Source organism: Rhinolophus sinicus, chromosome 5 (genome assembly GCF_057876585.1).
Source record: "Rhinolophus sinicus isolate RSI-liver-muscle chromosome 5, RSI-T2T, whole genome shotgun sequence".
Taxonomy (NCBI): Eukaryota; Metazoa; Chordata; class Mammalia; order Chiroptera; family Rhinolophidae; genus Rhinolophus; species Rhinolophus sinicus.
This window is the reverse complement of record NC_142505.1, coordinates 72,894,859-72,911,309: the sequence shown is the minus strand read 5'-3', so window position 1 is coordinate 72,911,309 and position 16,451 is coordinate 72,894,859. Positions and strand designations below refer to the sequence as shown.

Below are 16,451 nucleotides of genomic sequence, written 5' to 3'. Positions count from 1 at the left end.
AAATCAGAAGATTTTACATACAATGGCTTCTATTGAAATCTATGGAAATATTGGAAGATAAGGCCAATACTGGGCCCCAATTCCACCACCTCCCAATTGGCACCTGAAGCAGAAGAGACAGCTGTCCCTTGGAGCTGACGCCCAGTGCCTGCAGATGTGTATCCGGACATTGGTTGATATTTTCAATAGTAGAATTAAAAGGAAAGCAAAAACATTTCTCATAACCCTTCTCTATCAAAGGTGGGAAACAAAAGACCAAGAGAGGGCCTCGTATTTCAAGAAATGTAGGCGAGCTGATATCTCTTTGTGGAAGCGAAAACCACTCTTATATTGCCCAGCATGCAGCATCAATTTGTATTATCGCCCGGGTACTGTAGACGTTTTAGTTTGCGACCCTGCTCTCACCCTTCTCATCCCTCTCCCCACCCACCGCAGGGCCCTCTCTTTTTCTGACCACTCGCCCGGTGCGCTTGTCTTTTCCTTTCTCATTCTAGGTAACCCTCTGTTTATTTTAACCGGATTAGGGAATGGGGGTGGGGAACAGGAGACTCCAGCAGCACTCACTGCTGGAGGCTCCGGGAGACGACGTGACTTGCCCAAGGTCACAGAGCTTGAAAGCGGAGGCGCCTAGACCCTACGCCAGGTCTCTTCTAGCTCCTAAAGCGCAGCTATCGCCTTCATGCCCACGTCTCCGGCGCTGTGCACGCTCCGGACGCAAACACTACGCGCCCAGTCGGTTACGCTGCACCTTGGGGTTGTTTTTCTTAGGCGAACGGCACCGTGGGGTTAGGGAAACCTTGGGTCACGCTGGGGCCTACCAGGTTACGTGCTTGCGACTGCAGGTGGTCCGGAATCTGACCTGCCAGGGAACCTATGCGGGCGGGCCGGGGCCGGGGCGCTCTCCCGCAGTCCCCTATCCAAGCCGCGGGCTGGTGGCGTACCGCGGCGCGCTGACGGCCTCGGAGCGCAGCCCGGAGGCGGGGAGTGGGGTGGGGTGGGGGGAGAAGACTGCAGCGGAACCTGCCCCGAGCACCCCTGCCCCAGGCGGCTCTCTGCAGGCTGGCGCCGCGCCGGGGTCGCCGCAGCCTGGACCCCTCCCGGGCCACCTGTGCGCAGACTTGGGTCCTGGGAGAGCCCGGATCCAAAAAGCAATCCACTCCGGGTTTCAGACTCCTGGCCCGGTCCCTGGAGACCGCGAGGGGTGGGGGGAGGCCTCCCCGCCCACCACCCCAGCCCCTCCCCGGGGGGGCCTCGAGCATCGCTAGGAGGGATCCCCGGAGCTGAGGGTGGCCCGCGCGCGCGGCGCTGGGCGGCTGGGCCCCTCCTTCCTTCCCCCGCCCCGCCCTGCCACCGCCCCGCTCCGTGGTTCCAGTCCGGGTTTTGCGGCGCCCGCCGGCCCGCTCCCCGGCTGCGGACTCCGCGCGGCGGCTGGCTGGGTGCGCGGCGCGGCTGGCGCTGCGCTCCGCCCCGGCTGCATTGCTGCGCTCCCTGTGCCCGAGGGAGCCACGCGCCGCGTGCGCCCCGCAGCCCGCCGCCCGGAGGCAGCGCAGTCCTCTGGCATGGGCCCCGAGGGCGCCCCAGGCTGGGCTCTGGGCTGAGGCGCTGAAAGCCGCCCTCCCGCCCGCGGGGCCCCGCGCCCGGCCCGCCCGCCCGCCCGCGGCCATGGCCGTCCGGCCCGGCCTGTGGCCAGCGCTCCTGGGCATAGTCCTCGCCTCCTGGCTCCGCGGCTCGGGTGAGTCACGCGCACGCTCTGGGGAGGCTTGCGGGGAACCGTGCGCGCGAAAGCTCGCTGCTCTGGGGGTCTATGACCCGCGGTGCGGGACCCAGTTGGGAGCCCCCCGAGGCCAAACTTTGAGAGGCGGGACGCGGGGGGCGCCTTTCGCTGCTGCGCAGCTTCCCCGAGCGCTACCCCGGAAGCCTGGGTTCTGCCAAGTCCAGGAGCAGCTGTGAGCACGCGGGGCTGGCGGGTGTAGACGCCCCAACCTCCGGGCGGGGGAAGTTTGCTGGTTGCCCGGCCCCGGAGCGGGGTCAGGGGTTTGAATCAACTCCCGGGGGAGCCTGACTTGGAGGGTCGTAGATTAGAGGGTGTTGATCACATCCCAGTCCTCAGGAAATCGAGGAGGGGGGTTAAGATACCTCTTCGCGGTAGCATCTGCCTCAAACAGCTACTCACAGTTCTCAGCTTGGCACCTGGCCTCTGCCCACGTTCAGAACACTGTGTCCTCCTCTGTCCCCGCCACACACGCTCGCACACGTACACACTCAGGCGTGGAGGCGCATACACCAGCCCCCAGCCCTTGCAGCCCGCACAGAGCACTGCGCCCCCGGGCTGGGGCTGAGGCCCCTGGCTCCCCTGGTGCGTGGGGGCCAGAGTTGTGTGCGGTGGGTCCACTGCCGGTTCCCTTCTCCCTTTCGCTGCACAGCCCTTCGTCCTCCGTTCATGTCCCGTAGGCCACCCTAACCTGCCTGGTAACTCAGCCCTCAGCCCACCTCCTTCGGCGAGGTGGGGGGGGGGGGATGTCCCCTGCATCCTTTGTCTGCTATTCCTGAGCTTCCACCCAAGATGAGCTGTTGGGGCCTCCTGATCTTTGTCCCCCACCCCACCCCATGCACCTAGCAGAGCTGAACTTACATGTGTATGGTGGGGGGCTGTCAGTTACATGATCAAGGGGCCATGGGGCTTGCCCTAGCAATTCTTGATTCTTGCTGCCCCGAGAACCTGGGGAGTGTCTCCTAGCCTGTCCAGGCCATTGTTATTCCTAGGGGTGTCAGGAGGGAGCATTGGGGTTCCTGAGATGCAAAGCCAGACTGATAGGAGATCGATGAATGATTGCTCAGAGACCAGCCGGATGATTGAGGCTGATAGCTGTTTCTTTAAAGGGTCTCTGTGTAGTGCATCCTGCGCCACTGCCTGACCACCCTCCCATCCTGCCCCCTCAGTCCTCCCTTACCCCATCCCATCCACTCTCTCCGTCACCCCATCACCCCCCCACCCCACAGTCCTCACTTTAGCAAACCGTTCTGCCCCATGACCTCCCCTTCTAAACCTGACTGAGCTGGGAGGCTGCACTGCCGTTGGGGGTGTGTTCATTTGCACACATGTGCGTGTCAGGAGTGTGTGTGCCACACTCAAGGGGTGCAGGTTGCACCACTGACCATGGTGAGCTGAGGGTGTTCATGCTACTCACACAAGGGAGGTATTTCCAGATACTGAGTAGGTGACCAGGAAAGGTTTACTGAGCCGGATATATGAGAGGTCTGTGTGGTCATGTCTGCATGTTGCCTATGTGAACACGTGTGAGGGCTGTGGGTTGGCATGTGTACCCTTGACGACAGGGCCTGGTAGTGTGTGTGTAGCACCAGTATGTGTGTGGCCTGTCCCACAATTGTGATGGTTTTGAGCAGTTGCACAGGTGAGCATGTGTTGATAAGTCGGTGACAGGTGCTGTTGTGTCAGGACATCACAGCCAGGGGGGCAGGGATGCCACATGGATTCCTCAGGAGGCAGTAGAAGAGGGGAACTGCATCCCTGGTTGGTGGGGCACCTGTTGGGGCCTGGTCCAAGGTTTCCAGGGAGCTGACAGGTAGGCCCTAGTTCCGTAGGGCTGCCCTGGAGCAGAGCCTGCCTCCAGGCATCCACTCCAGGCCTGTGGGAAGAGCTGCTGAAGGGCATGGAAGGGCCCTCATTCTAGCCTGGGTCCCTTGCTGCTGTCCCCCAAGGCTCTGGGCACATGTGCCCAGGCAGCTCTGACCCTGCAATGACCCCGGCTCCTGCCACACCGCCCACCAGCTCCTCGGCAACCGTAGCCAGTGAAAAAAATGTGTGAGTGGCTGAAGGAGGGACTGCCAGCCAGGTGGCAGGGGGCGCCGGGCGCCAACACAGACAGCAGCCTTCTACTCCCCAGACCAGACACCCACCCTGTGTCACACAAAAGCCTGTCCCTTCAGCGCACTCACTTAGGAGGCCCCTCTCTGTGCCCTCGCACACAGGGACCCACCAGTCTCACAGGATTTTCCCATTCATACCCAGCCACACAGCAGGTACCTGCCTCCCTGCCCCTGTGGACCGCACACACCTGTCCTCTCTCTCCACACAAACCGCCACAGTCCTTGGGGGAGGGGCCAGGGGGAGCTGGCTCTCCTGAAAGGAGGGATTGAGGAGCATCGAGCCGTGGAATTGCCCATCCTGACCCCAATAATCTGTCCTGGTTGCCTCTTCCTCAGGGCTCACCCCCATCCTCAGATCTCTTCCTGGACCCCTCTGTCCATCCCCCAAGTCCAGACTGGAACAGTTGGTTGGGGGGAGAGTGTCTTAATTCTTTAGGGCTAAGAGATACCCTGCTGTCACTCACTCTGCTTTGGGGATGGGATGGGCTAGACTTTGGGGGCCCCAGGTGTCGGCTGGTCTTCTGACTCCCCTTTGCCTGTGTTGGGAAGGGCTTCCCTCAGGAGCCCAGGGACTGGCATTGATCCAGGTACCAAACCCCCAACGAAGAGGCGCTGGCCTGGTTCCTAGGAACAGCCAACTTTGGCCTTAGCCTGAGTCCAGCCCCCCCACCTTTACATGCCTTCCCTGCCCAGTGCTGCTTTAGGCCCCAGGGCGGGGGATTCCTCCAGGTAAAGACCCCAGTGCTAAGCTTGGCTGTTGGCTGGGAACTCACGTGTCCATACACATGCACGCCTGGGCCTGCTCATTCCAGGCCAACTCTGTCCTGCTGCTCCCTCCCTCCCAGGGACCTGCCACCCCCCATCCCGCCCACCCAGGGCTGGAAACCTTAGACGCTCTCTCAGCTCTCCCTTCTCCTTCACGCTTCATGTCTAATCTGTAACTAAGTCCTCCAGCTCAGTCCTACTGGTGACACTGCTTGTGTCCCTCTCCTCCTTTGCATACCCCCCAGGCTCTTTATCCTTCACCTTCCTCACCTAGACCAGTGCCATGGCCACCCTCACTCCTCCCCCTCCTCAGCTGCCTCTGCTTAGACTAACGCTCCAGGTGCCCAGGCTGGAACCCCACTAGAAAGCTTTCTGTGCCTCCCCAGTGCCTGCCTTCCACCCCCAGCCTGGGGGCCCGTAGGGAAGCCCCTGAGTTACCACACTTCCTTGGGCTGATCCATTGGGAGGGGGGTGTCCTCCCTGGCTCTGCCTGCTGGTGGGCTGGGCATCCATACTCCCACAAGCCCCAGCTTCGGAACTGTAGCTCCCTTGCTTACAGAACCATGCCCCCTGGCCCTGCCAGGCATGCTGCCTACCCTACACCCCAACATCTGTGGCTCTATCTAGACTGTTCTGCTTATCAGCCCCCAGTCCTCTAGGAGGCCTCCCCACTCCCTCCCAGGACCCATGCGAGGCTGTAGCATAGATGAGCTCTGAGTGGGCTGCAGGGCAGAGGTGCTCATTCCTTGGCCCTGGAAGGCACGTGGGGCTTGGGGCCACTGCCAGATGCCTATGGCCCCAGCCACTTTGTCACTCACTCCAGTGCTTCCCATAGGCATTGCCGTTGTCTATGGTGCTAGGACCCTGCTGTCAGCCCTCAACATGCTCAGAGTCACAGCCAGTCAAGTGCTTCTTTTTTCATTTCCTCCTCTTAAGTTTGGGTTCTCTGGCTAGGCAGAGAGGGCTGCTGTGCCTGAGGAGAGGGAAAGAAGCTTGCTCTGCTCCCCTCAGCAGTCCTCCCCATCCCTGTCCCCTACTTCAGGGAGGCTGGAAATGGCATCTGTCCAAGAAGGGATGAGCAAGATGAACCCCCACCACAGGGTGGCTGTGCCCCGGCCCCTTACACAGATGGCAAGGCAGCTCTCATGAGTGCCTAGGTTTGTGGGTTCCTTGCACAAGGCGTATGTCTGTATCTGTTGACTAAGAACCGCCCTGCCCATCCCCTCCCCTCCCAGGCATAAATGTCCCCAGATGGGTGTCTTCTTGTGTGAATGATGTCATTTTGGGTCCCAGATCTGCAGACTCAAACCCCTGGAAGGTGGAGCTGAGGGGCACCGAGCCATAGCATTGCCCATGCTGACTGACCATCTGTCTCGGTGGCCTCTTCCTCGGGCCCCACCCCCTATCCTTATGGCTGGAGTTGACACCAAGACTCAGGATGCTCTGTGTAGCACCTACTCCGGGCTCCTGGTTGAGGCTGAGCCCCAGGAGAGCCCGGCCTCTGGGCCCCAACCATCCTTGCCACCCAGATGGGCGCTCAGTTTCCTGTGACCAATTATATACCAGCCCACCCCTTGGTTCCTCTTGTCTGCTCCCATAAGAATGGCACTGGAGAGTCCTCCTGCCTTTGGGGGAGGCTCGGCCCCCTCTTTCTGTCAAGTGGAGTACATAGGGTAGGGGCTTTGGAGGTAGATGGGCCTGGGTTTCAGTCTAAGTCACCTGACAAGTAACTTTTACTCCCCAGCCTCTCACATCGGTAGAATGGGGTCACATCTGCTTCCGGGGGTTATAGTAATAAGTTGATGAACAGCATAGAGAGAGTACCCCAGGGTAGGCCCTGACTTGGACCAAGATCCTCTGGCTTGCTTGTCTCTTTCCTCCATTTTCCTGGCATTTGAAGGGGCACGAGTTAGGACAGGGTGGGGTCTGAAGCTGCTTCAGAGCCCAAGCCCAGAGACAGGAGAGAAGTTCCCTCAAGAGAGCCGCTTCACTTATAACTGCTCCAGCCCCAAGCAGGAGCCCTAGGTAGCAGTCCTTGCCCCCACCCTCCATCTGCACATACACCACCCCATGCAGGGTCTCAGGCCTGATTCCTCCAGAGCTTTGTTTGGGTTTTCTGTGAAGGTGATGATTTGGGTTCAGCTTGTCCTGGACCTGTGTGCTGACGATCAGCCCTGACACTCAGAACGTAGCAGCGAAGGTGGTGGGAGCCCGGGATGGAACTCAGTTATAGTCTTGGCTCTGCTATTTGATTGCTGTGTGATCTTGGACATATCACTTAACCTTTCTGGGCTGTTTGTCTCTTTGTATACTAAAGGATTGGACTTGACGACTCTCTTGGGGCACAGGCTGGTACCCAGGGAGGCTGCCTTGGGAGTCTGGGGTGGACTGTGCACTTAGCAGCAGGTTCCCCCAGGTATGAGTACCTGCCCAGTACCTGCTAAAGCCACCAACCATCCCGGCGGCAGCTGCCTGCATTGTCTTGGAGCGAGGTGGCTGCTGTGGCAGCGCTGAAGGTGGCTGTGAGACAGGGGAAGACACTGTGAAACCCTGCACCCAAGCCAGGGAGCAGGGTTCTGCTTTAGCTGGTAAACACCCCCAGTGTCAGAAACAGGCCTTTTTAAGACCCCCAGAAGGTCAGAATGCCAGTCAGTGCCTGAGGCCCACCCTCTTCCCAGGCAGCCTTTGGTCCCAGGAGCCAGAACCCCAGGCATGTGGAGGAGGTGGTGGGATGGTTGAATTGGCAGGGGTCTGGGTTTAGACCAGGGCTGGTGTTAGGGTGAGGCAAGGGAGGTGCCTTGGGTGCAAAGTTTAAGTTACACAAGTGCAGGGTCAGTCCCTGAGTGAGTGCGTCCTTGAACTTTGTGCCCTTGGTACCCTCGTGCATCACACTAGTCCTGGCTTTCCATCCTCTCCTCCCTGCAGTTTCACAGAGTAGTCATGGAGATTAGAAGGCCTGATGCATGTCAATCCTAGCACACAGTAGGCACTCAATAAATGTTTGCAATTGATGGTGATGGATCTGGCAGAGGGCATTCATTGGAGAAAAGGGGAGTCTTTGGTGCCCTCTTCGTGGGAGAGGGTACAGCCAGGGGTCCAGGTGGGAGGACAGAAGCCTAAGTGGAGGCCTCCATTTTGGGATGGAGACAGGCCAGGCATCTTTTCTTTGCCCCTTTTGATGCCCAGGGGCAGGGCATATAGAAGTTGTAGTGTCATTTCCCCTCCCCACCCCGGTCTGGTTTTTGGCAGCCCATCCCAGCGCTGTTTGCAGTGGGGGAGAGGGGAGATTCATAGAGATCAGGAAAGGCCTGAGTGGCAGCTGCTCATCCCCAGAGCAGGCCACAAAGGGGCAAGTTTTAGATCCCACTTTGGTGGGGGAGGGAGCCCTGAAGTCCCTGCTGGAGTCCGGCCATGGTGAGAGCTCGGAGGGCCAGTGTCCTGATAGGTGAGACTCCTAGACCAGCTCCTCCCCACGCCTGGATGGCAGAGCTGTGCCCCTCTGGAAGGTTCAGGGTCACCTTGAGCTCCAGGCAAATATGTGGCTGGGATTTGGGGAGGGGTAGTCATCTTGATGACTGAGCCTAAGGGCCAGCTAGCTGCAGGACCCCTGGGGAGGAGCTCTGGACCCTGTATCCCGCCTCTGCCATACACCTCCCCAGCTAGGGTGGTGGGTCAGTGTCCCACCCCAGCATGTCCAGCTGACAGCCTGAAGGGTGGTACACCCCGAATTAGACCCTACCCCCCCTAATTGGGGCGGAGACCAGATGGAGTTGAGGGGCTCCTGGGCTTTCCCATGTCTGCATCTTTCCAGCTCTTACCCACCCACACAAAAAAAGGGGTGCCAGGCGCAGGCAGGTGGGAGTGCTACCTTCGTGCCCCTGGCGTGATGGGAGCTACCCCCCTTGCCAAAACAACCCCACCCCGTCATTCACATACTTGGCGGGCGGGGTCCCGGGCTACAGGCAAGCCTTGGGCCAGGCGGGCTGCGGGACACGTGAGCAGCCGCGGGGCGGCGGCGCCCGAGCCAATGGGAGCCCGAGCCAAGGGGACTAGCGATTAGCAGCGGCGCCTGGCCGCCCGAGCTCTGGGGAGGGACGCCCAGGGCGTCAGGGTGCGGGGCTGCGCATCCTGCCGCGCGCCCCCCGCCTTCGCCCCAGCGCAGCCCGGGAAAGGAACGCGCGGTGAACTCGGCGGCGGCGCGGGGAAGGGGCGGGGTCCCTCCGCCCGCTAGCCCGCCCGCGGCCGCCCGCCGGATTAGCGGCTCTTTGTTCGGGGCCTGTTAACAAGTTCCTGGCTGAGCGCTCGGCTGCCGCCGAGGGAGCCGGCGTCCAGCCTCTGGGCAGGCGGCTGGCGGCCTCCGCCGCTCCCAGGTTCCGGCGCCAGCTGAGGCCACCGCCGTCTTCCTGGCCCTGGCGGCGGACCCCACTGATGGTCTGGGGCGTGTAGGACTTGCAGAGCCCGCGGCTGACCTCCCCGTGGAGGGGAGACCGCCCCATCTCCTGATCACCTCCTGTAGGCCAGTGGCTTCAAGTGTACCGCTGTGGTCGTCCCATTTTACAGATGAGAGAGGGCACGGTGTCCCAAGGTCCCGGCCATCCTGAGCTTCCAATCCAGGTCTTTGATACCCAAACGCATTCTACTTCTGCTAAAAGGAAAGCAACCTGGGGCAGGATGAGCAAGAGCCTTCCTGTCCTATTTTTTTATTCTTAATGAACTTGGTAGTAACCGTAGCCAGGGCTGGGCGCGGCCCGCATTATCTGATCAGAGCCGCAGGACAATGCAGGAGGTAGGTGAGGTTAGTCCCATTTATCAGATGAGGACACCGGGGTTCAGAAAAGTGGCAGAGTTGGGACCTTGTTACTGCTCAGCCTGATCCTTCCCCTAGCTCCCCTCCTCCCATGTGGCCATTTGCTGTCAGGGCCTTGTCTGGTGCCCCATGAATTTGAAAGACTGCAGGAGAAAGTCAGGGGACCTTGATTCTGGGGCTAATCCCCTCACATCAGGGAGCCCATTTCCTTCTCTACATCCCGCCTCCTGACCCACCACCCCCTCACTTCGTAAACCCTGGCAGGGTTGTTGTCCAGACCACAGGATTTTGATTACAAAAGACCCTGGTGTTGGCTTTCTGACTTGCTCAGGGCCACATGCCTTCATGTTCAAAGCCACTTTCTTATAATGAAGGGGACTCCTTCCCAGTAAGCTCCCCCAAGTGGCTCTTGGCTCTTCCTTCTGGCGCCACTCAGGATGGCTTCCCCCTTTTTATTTGTTTAAGACAGAGTTCCTGCCTGGCACCTCCAGTCCTCTCCGCTGTTCCTCATGTACATGGTTCTGAGCCCTCTCTTTACCTGCCCCTGGATGTCCATCCCAGGAGCTCACCCCACAGTGCCCTCACATGGACCAGCATAGGATACTAAGTGTGTCTGTTGCAAATATTGGAAATCCCAACCCAACTTGGCTTAAGCCAAAAAAGGAGATTTATTGGTGCATGTAACTGAAAAGCCAGGGATAACAACTTTGGCTTCAGGCACTGTTGGATCCAGGGAGAACGCTGTGACCAGAACCCCTTCACGCTTGGGGCACTGGTACCACTCCAGCAACCTCTCCCCTCACAGTCCCAGCGTGGCTGGCGGGAGTTACCACGGCTATATCCGTGCAGGCCCATTCTGGGAGTGTGTTGGGGGCGAGGGTGCAGACAGCAACTCTTCCCACAGCCATCCAACAGATGTCCAGGTCTTTCCTCATTGGTCCAGCTCAAGTGCTGTGCCATGTGTGAGCCAGTCCCCACAGCCAGGGGTCATGGTTATGCAGGTGAGCTTGGGCCCAAGCCACCTATGCTACTGTCCTGTTACCCAGTCTATTTGCCACCACTCACATTTTCTGTCCCGTGAGAAAGAATGGGTGGGCACATCATCCTCAGATTTAACCAGTATGTCATCAATACATTTTGCCCAAGTATTTAATCAAAACGCTGAATAGCACAGGGACATAACCAGAGACTCAAAGGTAAAGCCCTGAGTCTGGATCCACATTGACGCTGCCAGAAAACAGTGCTGGCCCCATGCAACAGGTTTTGCATTCCCTTAAATGTGCAGTCATCTGGTCCATAGATTTCCGTTTGCTGATCCCGGGATATTTTATCAGGTGCCTGGCTGAAATCCAGACACCCTGTTTCCAGTCTGGCCCTGATCTACCAGAACAGTAACCCTATAATAAGGGAAGCTGACCTGGTGTGCTGGGGCCGAGGGGGTCCCAGCATGTCTCAGTCTTCCTGTCTCCTGGGTCACCTGCAGCTGACTGAGATACCCTACCAGAATTGCGCCTGAGGTTTGTATCGGGTTCACCAGTCTGGCTATTCTAGTTGTTGGGTTTTGTATCTGTCCAGCTTTCATCCCCGCTCCTACCAGAATGCAGCCTTAGTGGGTGTTTGGGGGGGCCCTTCATCTCAGCAGCAGGGCCCAAGTGAAACAAGTGATTTCCCCATCCTGGTTCCTTTCCTCTTTCAGAGCCCACTTTTTAAGCCTCTTTTCCCTTCTATTAATAACTGAATTTCTCACCAGTACTTTCTCTTTTTTGCTTAAATTCATGAGAATTGGTTTCTGTTGCTTGCACTCGAAGAAACTAATTGACATCTTCAGCAAATTCGACTTCCTTCTGTGGAAACTGGACTGAAGCTCATGCATCTCCTGCCCATGACCGCTCCCACTCCCACTCCCACTCCCACTCCCACTCCCACTCCCACTCCCACTCCCACTCCCACTCCCACTCCCACTGTCTCAGAGGTCAGCAGTGGGTTCAGCAGGCCGCCTGCCTGGACCTGGTGTGATTTACCAGGACCAAGGGACCTGATTCAGAACCGCCACTTAGCCTGTCCTGCCATCACCTCTGGTCTTCAGTGCCTTTGTACTAGAGTTAGTCCTCACTCTCCATTTCAGTGTAAAATGGTGGAATGGGGAGGCCTACCCGCCAATGTCCCCCCAATCCCAATCAGCAGGCCCACCCTTTCCTGGTCTTGCTCTTCCAAGCCCCCTCCAGCCCAATTTTGCTTTTGTATTTTCCACAAGCTTCAGCCCGCTCTTCATGGTTCTCTGCTCCATGCCTCTCATTGGTGACTTTGTCCTTAGGTTTGGGCCATCTTTCCATTTTTGACATGTCTGGCCGGACTCTGAGCCTACATAGATGTCTTTTGCAGCCACCCTGACACTTTTCTAGAGTCCTTTCTCCCGATCCTTTGGGATCACACAGCCAGAGGTCTATCATTGAGACATACCTAGTCCTCTGAAGACCCTTTTCCTTTCAGACCCTAGCTCCACTGGGGAGCTTGTCTCTGGTGTGATTGCCTGAAGCCCAGCACCCAGAGGCCAGGATGCTCTTCTGAGGGTGGTCAGCATTCCCTCCCAGCATTGAGATGGTGGTAAATGTTTAACAGTTGGCTCTCTGGGAGCACTGCGCTGGCGGACTGATATGCCAATTTCCATGATGTAAATACTTCTACCACGGCCTATTTCAAGCTACCAGTGTAATGTTGACCAGCTTACAAAGTTCTGGAAGTGTTAATGATGGGCTCACCAGAACCAGGCTGAGCTGGCCGCAGCACACCGCTGTTCCCTGGACACCCCAGCCCTCTGGTCACAGAAAGGGAGTGACGAAGGCTCCTTAGGCCTTTGCTTCAAGGACCCATTGACCTCCCCAGGCTTGGAGGGGCAACTCCCCCAGGCACCAGGCTCTTTGGTGGGCTAAGGGGTGGGGCACCAGAGGGTTTGGGTTAGGCCCAGAGCTCTGGAGCTGATGGTATGGGTTAGAATCCTGAATTGGGTGACCTCAGGCAGGCAATTTCCACTCTCGGTGCCTCAGTTTCTTCACCCAGAAAATGTGGGAAATGAAAGACTCCTACCTCAGAGGGTTGTGAGGATGAAATGGGTTATTCCATGTGGAACCCTTAGCCCAATGCCAGGCCCACAATGAATGCTGTATAAATGGGAGCTGCTGCCCATGCTGTGTGGATAGTAGTGGGTATGCCCGCTTTTGACCTCCCTCTGACACACCCCTGAAGTGCATGTGTGTGTGTTGGACAGGGGTTGGGGGGTCACAGGGTCTGTGGTTGACATCACTGACAAAGAGCATCAAGGGCAGGGCTCTGCAGGTCTAGAATCTTGGTAAGTTCTCATTTGGCAGTGACAAGCTTTCACTAGAGGGCTTGAGAAGGAAGGCTGACGTGGTGAAGGATGACTCACCCAGAGTGACATGGCCAGGTATGACTGCTGACAGCCCGGAAGCCAGGTGGGCTCCCAGGACATGAGGGGGCTGTAAGGGTGAAATTTGGCAAATCGATAGCGCAGTTAGATTCAGCTAGTTTGCAGTTTGACTCACGGACCCTGCTGTTGCCCCGTCCCCTGTGTCCTGGCGTAGAATTTACCCCTGGCCATTTGCAGAATGTGAAAGCATTCACGAGACTCTACAAAGTGGGAGAGCAAGAAAAGGTTTATTAAAGTTCGGGCAGAGAGAATGCCCATGGCAATGTCTAAAGAAGAAAGCTGCTGCAGGTTTCTGTTTGAAGAGAAATACTGGCACAAAGGAGTTTGCCAGGGCAGAGTCTGATAGGGACAACTGCCCCTAACTTCAGGTTAGCTTTCTCTTATATAGGAAAGGGGGAGTCGGTCAGGCAGGTCTGAGGGCTGACATTGTTTCCTGGGGTCTGGTCTGTTTGAAGATGACGTTATCTCTGGACTCGGACTTGGCCTCGGCCATCCCAGCCTGGGACTTTATGCGTCACCAGTAAAAACTGCAAGGGAAGTGTAAATTGGATTCCGGTGTCCGGGCGTCTGAGGACTAGGAAATTGCTCTTTTCAGGTTAGGATTCTGTTAGTTAACGAGGTATGTGTAGCCTTGAGAAAGGGAACAAAACAGAGTTCCTCAGTTAATCAGTGATGGGAGAAACAAAGAGGAAACAGATGAATATCAGGATGGATCAAACTGCAAACTAAGTTTAATTACAGGCGGCTAGATAGCGAGCGATGTCAACCTGCAAACTGTCTAAGTCTAACGGCATTATTGATTTACCGAATTTCACCTTTACAGAGGCTACAGTGACGCTGAAGAGCCCAGACAGGCCAGCAAGGACAACACACCTGCTGGTTTGCAAGCTGGCCTGTGGCTTCAGGGCTGGTCCCTGGCCACCGCCCCCACCCACACAACTCCCAACTTGTGGGGACTCCAACGCCAGAGGAGGAGAGGGACTCTGTCTGGCACCTTGGCATGTGTGGGATTGGGCCAGACAGTAAAGGGAGGGGAAGAGCGCCCAGGCATTCCCTGGTGACAGCGTGTGTACAGGGGAGCCGGGAGGCACAACCCAGCTGGAGCAGACGGTGCCTGTAGGGGACCAGGGAGCGACAGGGCTGGCTACATCGTTGAGCTGGGGAGTGACAGGCAGTGAGCAGTGTTTAAGGAAGATTAATCTGGCAGCGCACAGAGGATGGATGGAAGCTGGGAGAGGCCAGAGGCAAGGAGACCAGCCAGGAGGCCGCGGCGGTCATCCAGGCAAGAAATGACAAGGGCTGCCTTCCCAGCGAGCAGGCAGCAGGGATGTGGAAAGGCGGAGCCTCTGGAGTCGCGTGGGGAGCGAGGGATGGGGAAGAGGCAAACATGATTCAGAGATTTCGAGCCTGGGGAAGTGATGTCAGAAACAGAAAGTGAATGGGGAGCCAAGATGGAGGAGACGGCGAAAGAGCAAGCGAACCGCATGGGGGGCGCTCCACAGGGCAGTCCCCATCCCCCAGGTCCTACCCACAGCGCCGCCCTCACGGTGCTTTGGCCACAAGCAAGCGACAGGAACTGGCTCTAGCCACGTTAAGCCAAGGGAACATAACAGGGGGGTCAGGGCTCAGATGCGGTGACTAACAGACGGACAGACATGAAGTCGTGTCCTAAGAGAGAGGTCCTCAAAAGGTCAGGGTGGCAATGGGGCTGTCCTATTTAATTCAGGGCACTGCTGGCAGGAGGGACGTGGGTTTGCTGTGCTCTGGGTAGCCCTAGAAGGCAGGGCCAGGGCCAGCAGGGGAGACACAGGAAGACCTTCCTAACAAGCAGTGACACGGGTGCCCCGAAGTAGCAGCTCCAGTCAGTGGGCGCTGTCAGCGAGGTGTGTCAGGGAGCCCGTGGTCAGGCGGCCGGTGGCCATGGTGAGGACGGGCCTTCAGAACGGACTCGGACTGCACGGCAGCCCACCCTGCCTCGTGTTGTCGTTTCTCAGCTTCCCATTGTGGACTACTCAGCCCATTGTCACATGCCCATGACGTCCTCCCCAACACCATGTCGTCCTGGCAGGATGCTCAGTCATGGGGCCCATCTTCCCGCCCCCCCCCCCCCGCCCCCGGGAAAGCATCTGACTGGGCTCTGGAATCCTGGAGGAGAGCTCGGGCATGGTGATTGGTCCAAGTTGGGCCAGTGGCAGCCATTTCCCCTTCTGGCTGCAGAGGTGAGTGAGGCCCCTGCATGGGGATATCAGAGAGCAGCAGGAGGGAGACCTCTTGGTGGCCCGGAGACCCTAGACACAGACTCAGGCCCTGCAGCTTTGCTCTGTCCTGTGAGCTGCCTCAACAGCCTTCCCAGTCCCTGAGCCAAGACCTTCCTGCTTTTAGGCGAACCAGTTTGGGTTGGGTTTCGGTACCCCTGACCTGAAAGACATCTAGCACAGGATCTTGGGAGAAAGACACGACCATGTGGGCAAGACATCTACCCAGAGCTGTCCAGGTGATATAGCACGTTTAACCCCCAGGTGGCACATAGAACATTTAAAAAAAAATAGAGAATTCACATAAAAGACCAGATTTGTTTTCTCTTGAAAAATAAGACCTGGTTACTGAGAGCCCATTTTCCTGGATGGGCAGGAGCTGGGATTGGCGGCTCCCCCACCTCCCGTGCACCCCCACTGCCTGCACAGCTCCACTTCCCATGCACCCCCACCACCCTGGGCACCCCCATCACCCATGCATACTGAAGCTGCTGTGTTCTCCACCACACACGCTGCTCAGTGTGTGGTAGGCACTGAGGATATGTTCAGGAGCTTCCCCTCTTCCCTCCCCTCCCCTTTTCCCTCCCCTCCTCTCTCCCCTCCCCTCCCCTCGAGCTCTAAGAGCCTGTGCTTGGAGCCTTAGCTTTCACCTGTTCAGTTAGAGGTGGTGGTGGATAGTCCAGTAGAAATGTCCAGAAGATCATTGGAAACCCTGGACAGGCACTTGAGATGCAGGAGACAAGAGGCCCATTCGTGAGGAGTGGTCTTGGGCACCTGAGCTCAAATCCCATTCTAAGGGGTGGTTGGGGAATGGTGTGGCTGAGAGGGAAAAGGACGATTTAGGGAGTGATTCTGAGGCAGCCAGAGGGGGCCAAAGAGAGGGCAGTGGGCACCCAGGCAGGAGTGAAAGTTCTGAGGAAGGGGAGGCAGCCACGAGGAAGGCTGCAGGTGAAGACCCTAAGATGAGGCCTGCAGCGCACATGTGCTGGCGGAGGCCCGAACGGGCCCATGGGGCCTGTGCTCAGAAGCATGAAGCCAACGTTAGAGCCAAGCTGGGGAGACGTGGGTGGGCAGGTCGTAGTGGCCACTCGGAATCCTAGAGCTGGGATGGAAGGCTATCAGCCAGAAAAGGTGGGGGCCCTTGAAGGCTTCAGAGGAGGAGGAGCAGGGAGGACGAGGGAGAGTGCTTGGCGTGTGCAAAGCACTTGCACAGAAGCTCCCTGCAGGTGGGCTCAGAAGGGAAGTGACTGCCCATGTCACAGGGCAGCCACCACAGAGCCAGGTCCCAGCC

The 16,451-nt window shown here is 58.0% G+C and overlaps 1 protein-coding gene across 2 annotated transcripts in view; it reads left to right on the top strand.

Annotated features, from left to right (window-relative positions):
* The first annotated feature begins 1,319 nt into the window (after positions 1-1,319).
* The window catches only part of UNC5A (unc-5 netrin receptor A), a 58,636-nt gene continuing 43,504 nt past the window's right edge, over positions 1,320-16,451 (top strand). The window contains exon 1 of one of the 2 annotated variants that reach the window (XM_019756090.3): positions 1,320-1,732. In XM_019756090.3, coding sequence (XP_019611649.3) covers positions 1,663-1,732 — 70 coding nt within the window. In that variant the 5' untranslated portion in view covers positions 1,320-1,662. The remainder of the gene's footprint in view (positions 1,733-16,451) is intronic. The other variant, XM_019756091.3, reaches the window with a different exon arrangement.